Source organism: Physella acuta, unplaced genomic scaffold (genome assembly GCF_028476545.2).
Source record: "Physella acuta isolate Inbredline_101_S28 unplaced genomic scaffold, ASM2847654v3 ptg000168l, whole genome shotgun sequence".
Taxonomy (NCBI): Eukaryota; Metazoa; Mollusca; class Gastropoda; family Physidae; genus Physella; species Physella acuta.
The window spans coordinates 647190-662924 of NW_026731687.1; the positions used below are offsets into that span (position 1 = coordinate 647190).

General features: G+C 43.5%; 1 protein-coding gene across 10 annotated transcripts in view; it reads right to left on the bottom strand.

Moving 5' to 3' along the window:
* The window catches only part of LOC131936113 (integrin alpha pat-2), a 43329-nt gene extending 30201 nt beyond the window's left edge, over nt 1-13128 (bottom strand). For 3 of the 10 annotated variants that reach the window (XM_059292997.1, XM_059292996.1, XM_059292994.1), the window contains exon 1: nt 12118-12699. In XM_059292997.1, coding sequence (XP_059148980.1) covers nt 12118-12431 — 314 coding nt within the window. In that variant the 5' untranslated portion in view covers nt 12432-12699. The other 7 variants (XM_059292999.1, XM_059292998.1, XM_059292989.1 and 4 more) reach the window with 6 other exon arrangements.
* Between the last annotated feature and the right edge of the window lie 2607 nt (nt 13129-15735).

Here is a 15735-nt window from a genome sequence, read left to right on the forward strand (position 1 = left end):
CGTGGTAGTAGGCCTTGTATCTTAGATGTACGTCTTATATCTTAAATGTAGGTCTTGTATCTTAGATGTAGGTCTTGTATCGTAGATGTAGTAGGTCATGTATCTTAGATGTAGGCCTTATATCTTAGATGTAGGTCTTGTATCTTCGTGGTAGTAGGCCTTGTATCTTAGATGTAGGTCTTGTATCTTAGATGTAGTAGGTCATGTATCTTAGATGTAGGCCTTATATCTTAGATGTAGGTCTTGTATCTTCGTGGTAGTAGGCCTTATATCTTAGATGTAGGTCTTGTATCTTCGTGGTAGTAGGCCTTGTATCTTAGATGTAGGTCTTGTATCTTAGATGTAGTAGGTTATGTATCTTAGATGTAGGCCTTATATCTTAGATGTAGGTCTTGTATCTTAGATGTAGTAGGTCTTTTATCTTAGATGTAGTAGGTCCTGTATATTAGATGTAGTAGTTCTTGTATCTTAGATGTAGTAGGTCTTGTATCTTAGATGTATGAGGTCCTGTATATTAAATCTAGTAGGTCTTGTATCTTATATGTAGTAGGTCTTGTATCTTAGATGTAGTAGGTCATGTATCTTAGATGTAGGCCTTGTATCTTAGATTTAGTAGGTCTTTTATCTTAGATGTAGTAGGTCCTGTATATTAAATGTAGTAGGTCTTGTATCTTAGATGTAGTAGGTCTTGTATCTTAGATGTAGTAGGTCCTGTATATTAAAGGTAGTAGGTCTTGTATATTATATGTAGTAGTTGTTGTATTTTAGATGTAGTAGGCCTGTATCTTAGATGTAGTAGGTCTTGTATATTAGATGTAGTAGGTCTTGTATATTTAATGTAGTCGGTCTTGTATCTTAGATGTAGTAGGTCTTGTATCTTACAGAACGGGTAAAACGTGGCGAAACTAAAACATAATACGTACAGTATGGGAGTTACAATAAATGATGTCACACTTTTAATGGGTGGGTGTTGGGGGGGGGGGGGGGTGTTACATTAGTGAAGAAAGGCTATACGAATAGAGTTTAAAAATAAAATTAGGTTTTGCGAATATGTTGTTTCTCACAACAACAACAAAAACTACAACAAAAAGTTGAAAAAACTAGTTTTGTTACTGGTTATATTTTAGTGGTATTTTTTTGGGAAGGGGGTATTTTTAGGGGCAGTGGTGAAACTTTGCCTATATGGATGTGGATTTTGTTTTTGTATCGAGGAGTATATATACTATACCAGGTGTTAAAACGGGTAAAAATACGTGAAGACATGTATGACAGGCCCTTTGATGCCTTTTAAAGGGCAATTAAAAGTTTCTATAAATAGGCACAAACGGAAAAACCCGGAACTAGATCCCGGGTAGGTTACGTTGACCTAAAATTTGGTCACAGCAGGTTGTGACGACACAATACAATATCACGTGACAACGCCGGCGCAGCTATTTTTAGTGTCCAATCTTTAAGTGTGTTTACACTTGAAGTAGTTTTTGTGTCCCAGGATTAAGTGCAGGATTAGATAAACAGTTGCAACCACGCACTCGATGAAACTAAATACCCGCCCCCAGATTAGAGAGATTTGTTGACATCAGTGTCTGAATCATTGACTGTCAATGGACAGATTTGTTTCTTTGTTAGATTTGTTTCTTAGTTAGATTATTTTCTTTGTTAGATTTGTTTCCTAGATTAGTTTCTTTGTTAGATTAGTTTCTTTGTTAAATTTGTTTCTTTGTTGGATTCGTTGCTATGTTGGATTTGTCAGCTTTGTTCTTTTAATGATTTGTTGGTTTGATGACAAATTTGAGGGGGGGGGGGGTTGTTATTTTATGACAAGATTGGAGGGGGGGGGGGGCTGTTACTTGAAGACGGTTCAACATATCTGTGAGCATACTGTAGTCGGTGTGTGGGGGTGTGGGGGTGTGGGTGGGGTGCGTTGACGTCTGTGGATGTAACTAAATAGGGGACAGACTTATATACTCTTTATTAATGCGTAGTGTTATGGGTTATGCCAAAATACAGTTCATTTGTGTGTAATGTTATGGGTTATGTCACTATGTAATTTATGTGTGTGTGGGTTATTAATGATATCCGAATATTTTCCATTAGTGCGTGGTATTCCGGGTACATGTGGTGGGCCTCTGGTCAGCTGTTAGTTTAACTTCCAATTTATCTGGTCAGGGTTTTAAAGGTTGTCTCCCTTAGTTCGCTCTCCTGATCGAGGTTAACTCCCCTGGGAAAGATAATCTTTAGATAATGGCAATAAGGACGGCTGATGGGAGAAAGAGGGGGGACGTTTTCTTGACCCTGTGCTGATGACGGGGTTGGGGGGGGGGGCGTTTTTCTGCCCCTGTGCAAATGAATCTGCAATGACATCGTTAACCGACTCACAAACGGGTAAACACATTTTTTACTGCTGCCATTTTCGTGACTCACCTGTCTCTACCTGTAAGGGTGGACGGGGTGATGGTGGACGGGGTGAGGGTGGAGGGGGTGGAGGTGGTTGGGGTGGACAGGTGGGGCTGGACGGGTGGGGGTGGACGGGGTAAAGGTGGACGGGGTGAGGGTGGCGGGGTGAGGGTGGACGAGTGGAGGTGGTTTGGATGTATCGGTGGGGATGGACGGGGTGAGGGCCAAGACGACATGAATCACGTGCAGCTGGGAGGTTTCATTCATCAAGCGCCAGCGTCGACACACACACAACCCGACATAAACACACACACACCGATAACAAAACATGGACATACACACATCAGGTGTGCATACAATGACCTAACAGGACCTATACACCAACACAACCCTCCTACTCGAGTTACCCAAAGACCTACTTACACTCAGCAGTTTAGCTCAACTCAAAATTCAAAATGTTATTTTATCTCACACGTCGGTTATTTTTTTTTTAATTGATTAGACAGTAGGCCTACATGACAAAAACGACAAAAAAAAAACTAGACAAAAACATGAAAAATCTAGAAAAAAAAAGAAAACTAAATAGACAAAAACTAGACAAAAGATCACCTTGAGAGTTGTGGAGCAGTTTGTTTGATTTTACCTTCAGCCAGGAATTTGTTTAACGTTTGGTTACCGTTTGGTTACCGTTTGGTTACCGTTTGTTTAACGTTTGGTTACCGTTTGGTTACCGTTTGGTTACCGTTTGGTTACCGTTTGGTTACCGTTTGGTTACCGTTTCTCAAAGATCAACAACAAGAAAAAAAAAATAAAAAAAAACCTGCTGCTAAAATTGGCCTAGATTTGACATCTACGCGTGCCCTCCATCCATTATACAGATGCCATATTGGGGGTGGGGGGGTGGGGGGGGGTCTTACATCCAGCGTGTGTGTGTGTGGGGGGGGGGTGTCTTACATCCAGCGTGTGGGGGGGATACAATAACTGGATTAGCTCCCTTTATTTTCTCATCTTTGTTTGATCAGGTTCTCGTGGGAGGGGGTGGGGACACATACACAAGCGTATTGGAGTCACCCCCGCCCAGGGGAGAGGTGTCTAAAATCGATCAAACAGCTTCAGGTGAGCGGTGAGATGTGCCCTTTACAACACAGAGGCGGACGGCTGTGAGAAGCCAAGCAATTAACATATCATTAACATGTGCTTAAAATGTCCACACTTTTCGTATGTGTACACGCTTCAGCTGATCATATAGTGAGAGGTAAACAATGAACATGGAAATTTTATCTACACCTGTCGCTCTGACACATTTGTGGGATGCCATTTGTATGACTGTCACGTTGGTTGATCGTCAGAGTATGGAGCTCGTGTGTGGGGGTTCAACGGTTGATGTGTGCTGGTGTGTGGGGGATTCAACGGTTGATGTGTGTTGGTGTGTGGGGGTTCAACGGTTGATGTGTGCTGGTGTGTGTGTGGGGGGGGGGGGGGTTCAACGGTTGATGTGTGGGGGATTCAACGGTTGATGTGTGTTGGTGTGTGGGGGGTTCAACGGTTGATGTGTGTTGGTGTGTGGGGGATTCAACAGTTGATGTGTGGGGGATTCAACGGTTGATGTGTGTTGGTGTGTGGGGGATTCAACAGTTGATGTGTACAGGCGTGTGGGGGGGGGGGGGTTCAACGGTTGATGTGTGTTGGTGTGTGGGGGATTCAACGGTTGGTGTGTGGGGAATTCAACGGTTGATGTGTGTTGGTGTGTGGGGGATTCAACAGTTGATGTGTGGGGGATTCAACGGTTGATGTGTGTTGGTGTGTGGGGGATTCAACAGTTGATGTGTACAGGCGTGTGGGGGGGGGGGGGGGGGGTTCAACGGTTGATGTGTGTTGGTGTGTGGGGGATTCAACGGTTGATGTGTGTTGGTGTGTTGGGGATTCAACGGTTGATGTGTGTTGGTGTGTTGGGGATTCAACGGTTGACGTGTGTTGGTGTGTGGGGGGTTCAACGGTTGATGTGTGTTGGTGTGTTGGGGATTCAACGGTTGATGTGTGTTGGTGTGTTGGGGATTCAACGGTTGATGTGTGTTGGTGTGTTGGGGATTCAACGGTTGATGTGTGTTGGTGTGTTGGGGGTTCAACGGTTGATGTGTGTTGGTGTGTTGGGGATTCAACGGTTGATGTGTGGGGGATTCAACGGTTGATGTGTGGGGGATTCAACGGTTGATGTGTGTTGGTGTGTTGGGGATTCAACGGTTGATGTGTGTTGGTGTGTTGGGGATTCAACGGTTGATGTGTGTTGGTGTGTTGGGGATTCAACGGTTGATGTGTGTTGGTGTGTTGGGGATTCAACGGTTGATGTGTGGGGGATTCAACGGTTGATGTGTGGGGGATTCAACGGTTGATGTGTGTTGGTGTGTTGGGGATTCAACGGTTGACGTGTGTTGGTGTGTGGGGGATTCAACGGTTGATGTGTGTTGGTGTGTGGGGGATTCAACGGTTGATGTGTGTTGGTGTGTGGGGGATTCAACAGTTGATGTGTGGGGGATTCAACGGTTGATGTGTGTTGGTGTGTTGGGGATTCAACGGTTGATGTGTGTTGGTGTGTTGGGGATTCAACGGTTGATGTGTGTTGGTGTGTTGGGGATTCAACGGTTGGTGTGTGGGGAATTCAACGGTTGATGTGTGTTGGTGTGTTGGGGATTCAACGGTTGATGTGTGTTGGTGTGTTGGGGATTCAACGGTTGATGTGTGTTGGTGTGTGGGGGATTCAACGGTTGATGTGTGTTGGTGTGTTGGGGATTCAACGGTTGATGTGTGTTGGTGTGTGGGGGATTCAACAGTTGATGTGTGGGGGATTCAACGGTTGATGTGTGTTGGTGTGTTGGGGATTCAACGGTTGATGTGTGTTGGTGTGTGGGGGATTCAACGGTTGATGTGTGTTGGTGTGTTGGGGATTCAACGGTTGATGTGTGTTGGTGTGTGATGCACCAATCGTGTGGTGCTGTGGGTGAGTACCAGTGTTACCACCAGACACAATTCATATTCGATAAATGGGAAGTAACTGATGGGGGGTAATTAATGGGGGATAATTAATAAAACCATTTTATAAACTTCATCGAGAATAATTGATACTAAACTAATACTTAATTTTTTTTTTTAAATTGGACCAATTTATTAGCTTGTTACATATTTTTAGTGAACTGGCTATAAACATTATTTTTATTATAAGGCTAAAATAAATGTTATTACTGGTCGTAGCTTTTAAAAACAGGGTTAGGCTTAACAGCACGTTGGAATTTAAGCATCCTACAGCACTTCGTAATCTGATTAAAAGGAAATTCAGAACGTTTAACAAATAAGTTTCAGTTTTGTACTCCAATAAAAAAAAGAATTCTAAATATCCAATACTTAGTTGTTTGTTGACTTGTGAGACAGTGAGTAAATTACAGACGAATGCGACACTTAAGCCGAACTAAGAACGACTTCAATAGGTTCCCATTCAGACAGCAATAGGCTACCACAGTTCTAGACGGTTCCATTCAGATAACAATAGGCTACCACAGTTCTAGACGATTCCATTTAGATAGCAATAGGCTACCACAGTTCTAGACGATTCCATTCACATAGCAATAGGCTACCACAGTTCTAGACGATTCCATTCACACTCAGTTGTTTGTTTTAACAGAACTTAGCGCTTAAAGACAAAGGCCCCTTCATGTATTGATTACACAACATGGTCAACATGAATCAATATTTTCTCTCAGCTGACCCCCTAGTCATCGGATCGATTCTTGTTCCGATCAAAATTACCCCCCCCCCCCCCATCTCCCCTCCCCACCATCCCGCCCCCGCTCCCCTGGTGTAGCTGTAACTTGACGGTGCTCATGTAGGCTGGGTCATTAACATACAACTTTTGGTACAAGTGTTGAACAACTAATGAGTTCATTCGGTGCACTAGACCACTCGTGACCACCACAGGGCTAACCCCTCCCCCCCCCTTCTTTTGTCAGCAAAGGACATGTAGGCATCATGCTGACATGACACTGTTGTGCTGATGTCATAGTGACATGACACTGCCGTGCTGTCATGTTGACATGACACTGTCGTGCTGATGTCATGTTGACATGTCAAGAACATGCAGGCGTCATAGTGACATGACATGGACGTGGGTAGACAGACATGTCACACCTTTACAAACCTAATTACCTCGGGCAGTGAATGACAGGTAAGACATGCGAGAATTATCCCCCTGTGTAGACATAGGTAGGTGTGCATAGAACAGCAGAAGTTAGACGTCTGTTTATCGTGGCTTCAACACGTTTTGAAACGACACCAGAACAGCTGACTCGCAGAGAGGGGATATGGTGGAGATAGACTATCGGGATAATCATATTGTCAGTGCAGCACTCAAGTTAAATTGTCTTTGAAATGTTTGCTAATACTAGGCGGTGTTGGCAAAATTAGCCAACGGTGCGCAGCAAATTGAGGCGAATGCATGTCGGACATAACCGTTTTACAACACAGCACAGGTAACATTGGGTGCATAAAGATAGACCTATGGCACACAATGTTTCTTTCAGAACTTTTTTACGGTGGGGGGGGGGGGGGGAGGAAGAGTGATACACTGTTAAGAGTATATGTTTTCTATATAATTCCATTTCGTTCGGGAAGAGATGCCTGGAAGAAACTCCTCTGGCAAATTAATTAAAGATGACGATTTAATCTTAGTTTACGACCCCCGATCTTCCCTAGTATCAGATCCCATTGACCCCCTCATCTCAGACCCCTGATGGCGCGACATTATATATATATATATATATATATATATATATATATATATATATATATATATATATATATATATATATATATATATATATATATATATATATATATATATATGCCCGACAAAGAATATAATAAAGTATTGTATAGGATGTGTGTATTTCTAAATGGCTTAATATATACGTGTGCAGGATAGGCTGACATTAAATTCATAATTTACTAGAACTTCTGACATTAAATTCATAATTTACTAGAACTTCTGACATTAAATTCATAATTTACTGGAACTTCTGACATTATTAAAGTCATAATTTACTAGAACTACTGACAAAAGTCATAATTTACTAGAACTACTGACAAAAGTCATGATTTACTGGAACTACTGACATTACAGATGACCATCACAGTTCACATCGTGCGGCCAGTGTGAAGACACGGCGAGTTGCCCGATGCACGTGCATGCCTACTCACCAGCAACACAAACTATTTAACCTCATTTCCGTTATGAATTTTGGGAGAGTAAATATAGGTCACCCACAATTCAAACAGCACAGCTTGTATAAGAGGTCAGGAGGAACCCGAGAGTTCTAGACGCGGCGGTTGGTGCTGGGACTGGCGTTCAGGCTAGGTACAAGCAGCTTCAAGAATTCTGATTTCTTCTTACGATCTAATTCTCTGACTTACGATGTTCTTAGATTACTTGAGACGTACGACATTCTTAGATTACTCGTGGAATTTTAAAGTTTATCACACACCTGTATCTTGTTGGGGAAAATAGCCCATCATGACGTCATGCGTAGGATGGACGGGTGGTGCACGTGTGTTTGAATGGGTGAGGGATGGGATGGGTGGATGTGGATCATGGGGGGTGGGTGGATAATGGGGGGGGGGGGTGGAAGTGAATAATGCGGGTGGAAGTGGATAAATGGTGGAATTGGATAATGGGAAGTGAAAATGGGTGGAAGGGGAAGATGAGTGAAGAATTGAAATGGTCGCAGGGTTAGGATGGAAAGATCTGGAAGATGGGTGGAGGTAGAAGTAGTGAGGAAGAAAGAGATGATAGTGATGTAGATAGTAGTTGAAATACAACGGCGTCAAATTGGTAGATAAGTTCGTGGTACTAACAAAATACCACCGTCTGTGGTACTGGTAAAATTACCACTATTTGTGGTACTGGTAAAATTACCACTATTTGTGGTGCTCATAAAGCTACCACTATTTGTGGTACGTTCAAAATTATGCCTCTGATGACTGCTTAAACACGAGTAAAACAGACTACTGTTTAGCTATAAAACACGAGTAAAACAGACTACTGTTTAGCTATAAAACAACGACGCTATTCTCCTTAATTACTTTCAGAGGAAGACAACACTTGATTTGATCTACTTCACCTGGAACATCCGGTCACGATTGGCTTAAGTGCAGATAAGTCGCCTAAATGTCTAGAGATTAGGATTTTTATTAATTAAAAAAACAATCGACTAATTAACCTTCCCGTATATCTGTCAATCTAAGCACGTGCTAGATCCTGCGAATTCGCTGGCCTAAAACCATCAGAAATGATGTTCTATGGCAAAGGACAAATCAACTGCCAGTGGAAGTAGAGATCCTCCAGAGAAAATGGAAATGGATTGGCCACACACTCAGGAAGCCTGTATCCAGCATAACAAGACAGGCCCTCACCTGGAATCCACAAGGCAGGAGGAAGAGAGGCAGACCAAGAAAGACCTGGAGACGTGACCTGGAAGAAGACACCAAGAAGATTGGATACACCTGGGGACAGTTGGAGAGACTAGCCCTGGACAGAGACGTCTGGAAAGCTCTTGTCAGCGGCCTATGTCCCAGTAGGGACGACAGGCAAACATGACATGAAGCACGTGCTAATACTTTATCCGGTTCAATATATCATAAACCCGCGCTTCACTATACACGGGGAAACTCGATCTTGAGTTCATGCGATTGGAATTTGACGCGAATAAAAAGGAAATATTCTTCCTGTTCAGCGAGGCGTGTCTAGTAAACACCATACAGGGGGGGGGGGCACTGAATGGAGTAAACCAGACAGGTCGACCGTGGCAGGACCCTCCCAGTTGTAGCCAGTCATGCGTGACCAGATAGGTGTGACGTTGCCGGGGTGGACAGAGTGCAGGGACGTTCACAACTGGATCAGTCACGTGATCTCATCCTGGGTCACAATCAATGGTGTGTGTGTGTGGGGGGGGGGGGGGGTTGTTGTATTGTGTGGAGGAAACAGCTGGACCGTCGTATTGTCGTCAGCTGGCCGGCAACATGGCGGGAAAACACAAAGACGGGGATGAGCGGTAGTGGTATTCAGGTTGGGGGGGGGGGTTAATAAAACGGATGTAGGTCGTCCTATGAGTCCACTCAGTTGTAATGGGTACCCGTAATTGAAGTCAGGGAAGATAAAGACAGATCACACTTTAATAGAATCATTATGGCAATGCTGGTTGAGGAACCAAAACGTTAGTCATGTTCCTGTTTTTGAATTACAGGTTGTCGTAAATGACGCACTTGGTGTAAGGATGGTCTGATTTTTGCGAAGGTAAAAAAAAAAAAAAAACCCACGTCTAAATCGTATGACGTCATTTATGGTCTGTCTTTTAACAGGTATACTAAAACAATCGGCTCATTCTTGTGGCACCTTAGTATTCTGTCGGTTTCTAGAACATCAGGATGCGATCTAGCTCCCTTATTTCTCCAATCAGAACAACATGCTGTGACGTCATCTCACCAAACTGTAAACTGAATAGCGCCTACTGTAGGGAAACGCCAAAAACGTGTTCTATATATAGCGTCAGCACCTGACCTAGTTACTGACACATACTCTCGAAAATGAATGAGTTGCGTACGCCCTAACTGCCCGCTGTTCAATATACTCTCTACTCCAATGCTGTTAAAGTAAACATTCGAGTTAACTAATGGAAACTTTTATTTGACGTAGACTCAAAGAAATGTTAGTTAGCATTTATAAAAGCTGAGGTCGACGAATTAGGTTTATAATCAAGAAATGGCATTAGAAATGTATGTTTTAATTAGAAATGTGTGTTTTAATAAAGTGTTTTTAAGTGCGTTGATCAATTATACGAAATACTTAGGTGTTTTTGTTTTTTGAGTAATCACATAACTATGAACCATTGAACCCAAAAGATAAAAAGTCAATACACATCAAATTCAACACTTTTTAAAGCCGGAAGCATGCATCTGGGCGTAGTGCAGGGTTGGATATAAACCGCCCTGAAAGATGGACACAAGTGGAGATGTTACTCACCAACACACACGCCCTCCATCGTATGGCCTCCGGCCAGAGGCGTAGCGACCCTTCCCGGCGCCCGGGGGACAAACTTTCAATTAGGCGCCCCCTTCTGGAGCAACCTATCAACTTTCGATTTGAACCCCCCCCCCCTTAAACTTTAAATTTGCACCCATTTTGGCGCCCCCTAAGGTCGGCGCCCGGGGACATATGTACCACCCCCCTTTCCCCCCCCCCCCCCCCCCCATCGCTACGCCTCTGCCTCCGGTGTGGGCAGATTAGGTCAGTATCACATCCGATACAGAATTATCCTTATCATTTCCGGTTGAAGTAAAAAAATTTCTGGGGGTACATAACTCATCCTGGTTTAGACCCCCCCCCCCTGCCCATTGTATCCCCATTACGTTGAGTATGATATACACGGACGAATACAACACACATAAGGAAGGGTTATATGTGTACATGGTATGTGTACAATGTATGTGTACACATTGTAAGAGGATGGTTGGATGGTTGACACACAGGCGCCCGATCACATTTAGATTGTAAGTGGAGGCTGTTATATAATGTAGCACAACGTGTAGTTCTAGAGCGACGACTTCCCTGATGTGTTTTTCAACACTCTCCCCACCCCCACACACCCCTGCTGTATATAATCTAGCACAACGTGTAGTTCTAGAGCGACGACTCCCCCCCCCTGATGTGTTTCAACACCCCCACCCCAGCCGTGCTGATCTATGTAACCTGTTTGCCCGTGCAGACCTACTCATCCCTACACACCCCAACTCACCCCTACACACCTAATGTTGGCACTCCGCGGGCCAATTCAAGAACCGTAACCCACTTTAAAAAAACTCTACCTTTCTAAAAAACTGAGATAATCTCTAGTCTGAACTCGATGTGAAACTTGACGGGCAAGTTTCGAGAGTAACTTCAGAAGATTACATTCACGGCTGTTGTATACACAAACTCCTGCTAATTAGCCTAAGCAACATTTTCCAATAAAGTAAACCACAGGACTAGTGTTTAGACCAGTACTGGGTTACCTCCCTGCCCCAACACCCAGTGGATGCTTGGTGCCAAGTTTGTCTTATGTCAAAAGTACGATCTTGACGATTACACAACAAACAAAGGGTGGGGGGGGGGGGAACGACCAAAAGCAACTTTAAAGATGCGATCTACTTCATCTACCCCATTAGACCTCCATAGCTTAGACGTTTATGTTATGGTGAGGGGTAACTTTGTTACCTCGAGGTATAAGTTGTAAATTTGTTACCTCGAGGTATAAGTTGTAAATTTGTCCGATAATGCCAAGGTATGAGTTATACCTGTGTCCAAGAATGCCACAATAATTTTTCATGTCATCTTCTTAAATAGCCGTGTTATGTTGTTGGTGGTCAATTAGATATTAATATTTGTAGCTTATGTCGCCACTAACCCAAATACAACCAAGCCACTGAACCCTCAACACTAAACATGATTATGATATCACAATACGGCTACATGATATTATTAAGTCGACTGTGAATAGCCCTAATAGGCTATTCCCAGTGCACTGAATAGACACTTTGTACTAAGACTCGAACATGTATGTTCATAAGTCTTTTGTTTGACACCGGTAACATAATCAGTTAATTAATTAGGCCTAATTACTAATGACTTAACACGTCGTCACTTACCAGTTGGTGGACTGGTCCTTATGCTGTGCCACTGCGTATCCAAAAAAACTGTTTTTCGCCCCCTCTAGAACCAGCGCCGTCTTCAGATCAACGTTAAAGGCTAGGGTCCTGGGTACGAACACCGCCAACACCAACATCACACACCGCCACGGTGCTATCCACTGCGCCACCTTCTGTCTTTTACACCCCATCTTTAACGTCGTATCCAAATTCATCTGCTCGTCTGTGACACGACTACGTCCAACTGGGTTTCGATCCCACGGCCGTGCAGTCCGAACTGTTGGAGATCCACAGCACAGCTCGTATGTATCCATATTTATGTACACGTCTACTTATCCACATGAATGATCACAATCCATTCAAACATCCACTTAATACAGAAATCATGAAAGAAAAATAAATATAAACAGCGGTATATTTACAATCAATACACCATAATTTAAAACGATACGCTAGACTAGACGTACAGGTTTTAAAACTGGGAGAATCGCTAGCCAACACGGAGAGGTGAACACATGAAGCTTACACCACAGACAGACGCGAGCTACCGGTAGAAACACGAGATCAAGCTAACACCTGAACCCACTCAACGCCGGAGCGATCCCCTCATCTATTTATAGAACCACAACACAATCATTAACTCGGACGCGAACCCACACCGCAATAGTCACGCTTGACTTGACTCTCTCCCACCCCCTAACCCTGGATCACGCGGTAATCCGTAGCATATAAAGCGTTCTATTCATCGAACATAAGATTGAAATAAATAATTATTTAACATGATTAATTTTTTTTTAATTTTAAAAATAAATTCAAACTTGAATCACGAAATAAGAAAAATCGTAAAAATATTTCCAACAGAAGCGAAGAAAAGCTGCCCAAACTAAAATGTGAGCACAGTTCTAGAATAGTCGCTTACTTCACACAGACATGTAGCTCACCCCCAGTCCTGTAGTGTGTGCAGGAGCAGTCTAAGCCCACCGCGAGGGGTTTCAAAAACTGCCTGCTCGGCTGCTGCTGGGGGCGGTTCCATTTTTCAAGTAGGGGTGTCAGGCTCTTGTACTAATACATTTTTACAAGATGTGTTCGCTCACACTGAGCGGGGCGGGTGTACCGGTGGAAATATTTCACACCAAACACCAAAATAAAACCTGTGCTAAAAGAGTTGTCAATCGGCCGAGCCAGTAAAACTATAGGATGGGTTTGAACACAAAACTAGCGTAGGCCTAAACGAAAAGTGGACCCACCCACGTGCTAAGACACTATGTATATCTCTTCCACCTTTAGCTTAAGACTTGATTTGTTGTCTTTTTTCTTCACTAAACTTGTAAACAACTTAATAAACTGAAGTCTTGTAATGAATTCAGTCTCGCTCAGTTCGCGATAGAAACAAGAGGAAATCTAGACGTAGGCTAGGTCGAGTGGTCAGTCCAGTTTTAGATATGTGTAGGCGGGGGGTGGTGGCGATAGGGATTAGTAGGCTTAAGTTTCATTGACGGGGGGGGGGGGAGGGGATTAGTAAGCTGATGTGTACTTGGTAGAGGGCCAGATGGGGTAGGGTAAGATGAATTACACCTTTCCATAGGTGAAGGGGTCGTTAGTTTCTTTGTACAGCTGTCGAGAACTTCCGGAAATAACTTCCGGTGACTTAAGACATTCGAGTTTTGTCATTGGCTATTGAAAGCATTATTACCTAAAGATTCCATTGATTGGTTGATGTAATAAGTATATAGGCTGATGTTTGGTAAAATGTCGTGGTCATAAATAGTACAGAATACAATTTGTCGCAAAATAGAGCAGACCAAGTCTAATGTTATAGAGAAGACCAAGTGTAATGTTATAGAGCTAGTAACTAGCCAACAGATACCATACATTACATCAGTCCTTACAACAACATACAGTTACATTTAAAACAAACCCAAGTAGACCAACCCAAGTAGACCAACCCAAGTAGACCAACACAAGTAGACCAACCCAAGTAGACCAACACAAGTAGACCAACCCAAACAGACCAACCCAAGTAGATCAACCCAAGTAGATCAACCCAAGTAGACCAACCCAAGTAGATCAACCCAAGTAGATCAACCCAAGTAGACCAACCCAAGCATACCAACCCAAGTAGACCAACCCAAACAGACCAACCCAAGTAGACCAACCCAAACAGACCAACCCAAGTAGACCAACCCAAACAGACCAACCCAAGTAGACCAACCCAAACAGACCAACCCAAGTAGACCAACACAAGTAGACCAACCCAAGTAGATCAACCCAAGTAGACCAACCCAAGTAGACCAACCCAAACAGACCAACCCAAGTAGACCAACCCAAACAGACCAACCCAAGTAGACCAACCCAAACAGACCAACCCAAGTAGACAAACCCAAGTAGACCAACCCAAACAGACCAACCCAAGTAGACCAACCCAAACAGACCAACCCAAGTAGACCAACCCAAACAGACCAACCCAAGTAGACCAACCCAAACAGACCAACCCAAGTAGACCAACACAAGTAGACCAACCCAAGTAGATCAACCCAAGTAGACCAACCCAAGTAGACCAACCCAAACAGACCAACCCAAGTAGACCAACCCAAACAGACCAACCCAAGTAGATCAACCCAAGTAGACCAACCCAAGTAGACCAACCCAAACAGACCAACCCAAGTAGACCAACCCAAGTAGACCAACCCAAACAGACCAACCCAAACAGACCAACCCAAACAGACCAACCTAGACCATTGAAATGTTGCTGATTGAGAGGAGCGATAAATAATGTTTGTGTTTGTTTAGGTGATAACATGACACATCACTATCACACACGGCAGTAAATCACCAAATATGTGTGTGTGTGTGTCTGTGTGTGTCTGTGTCTGTTTCTGTGTGTGTATGTGTGTGTATGTCTCTGTGGTTATGTGTGTGTATGTGTCTGCTTATGTGTGTGTATGTGTGTATGTGTCTGTTTCTGTGTGTGCGTGTGTGCGGCTAGGGTGGCGATAAGCCTGTGACAGATTTGTTACACCGTGTGACAAACATTGCCGGGAAATGTCATGTCATATCATGTAGCGCCATGTTATGTCATATCGTGTAGCGCCATGTTATGTCATGTCATGTAGTCTCACTTCATGTCTATATCGCCATCACGGTGAAGCCACCAACAGCGCTTGTACCTGTCCGCTTTACGTGTGTCAGGTGCTACATTCACTGCCACTGCATTAGGGTCGGTGCAGGTGAAGAAGAGTTCACATGATTCTTCGCTGTATGTCCACCGAACTCTATCGTTGGGCAACTGCTCAACAGGTCTAATTATGCCATAGGATGTGGGCAACTAGAAAACCAAACTCTTGGACAACTGGTCAATAGGTCTAACAACGCTATAGGATATTATGTCTCTAATCTACGGTAAAATTAAAAGGCCCACTGTTACATGAGTCAATGATGGGGGGGGGGGGGGGTGTCTGGGTTAAGATGATACATGCATGTTCACAACCTCTGTGAGGCAACAGTAAAACAAATCGTGAGCACATGGCATTGGGCTCTACTGATCTACCTGTGAATTACCTGGGTAAACTTTACACGATATTATATACTAGCTACATCTGCACTTTAATAAGAATAAGA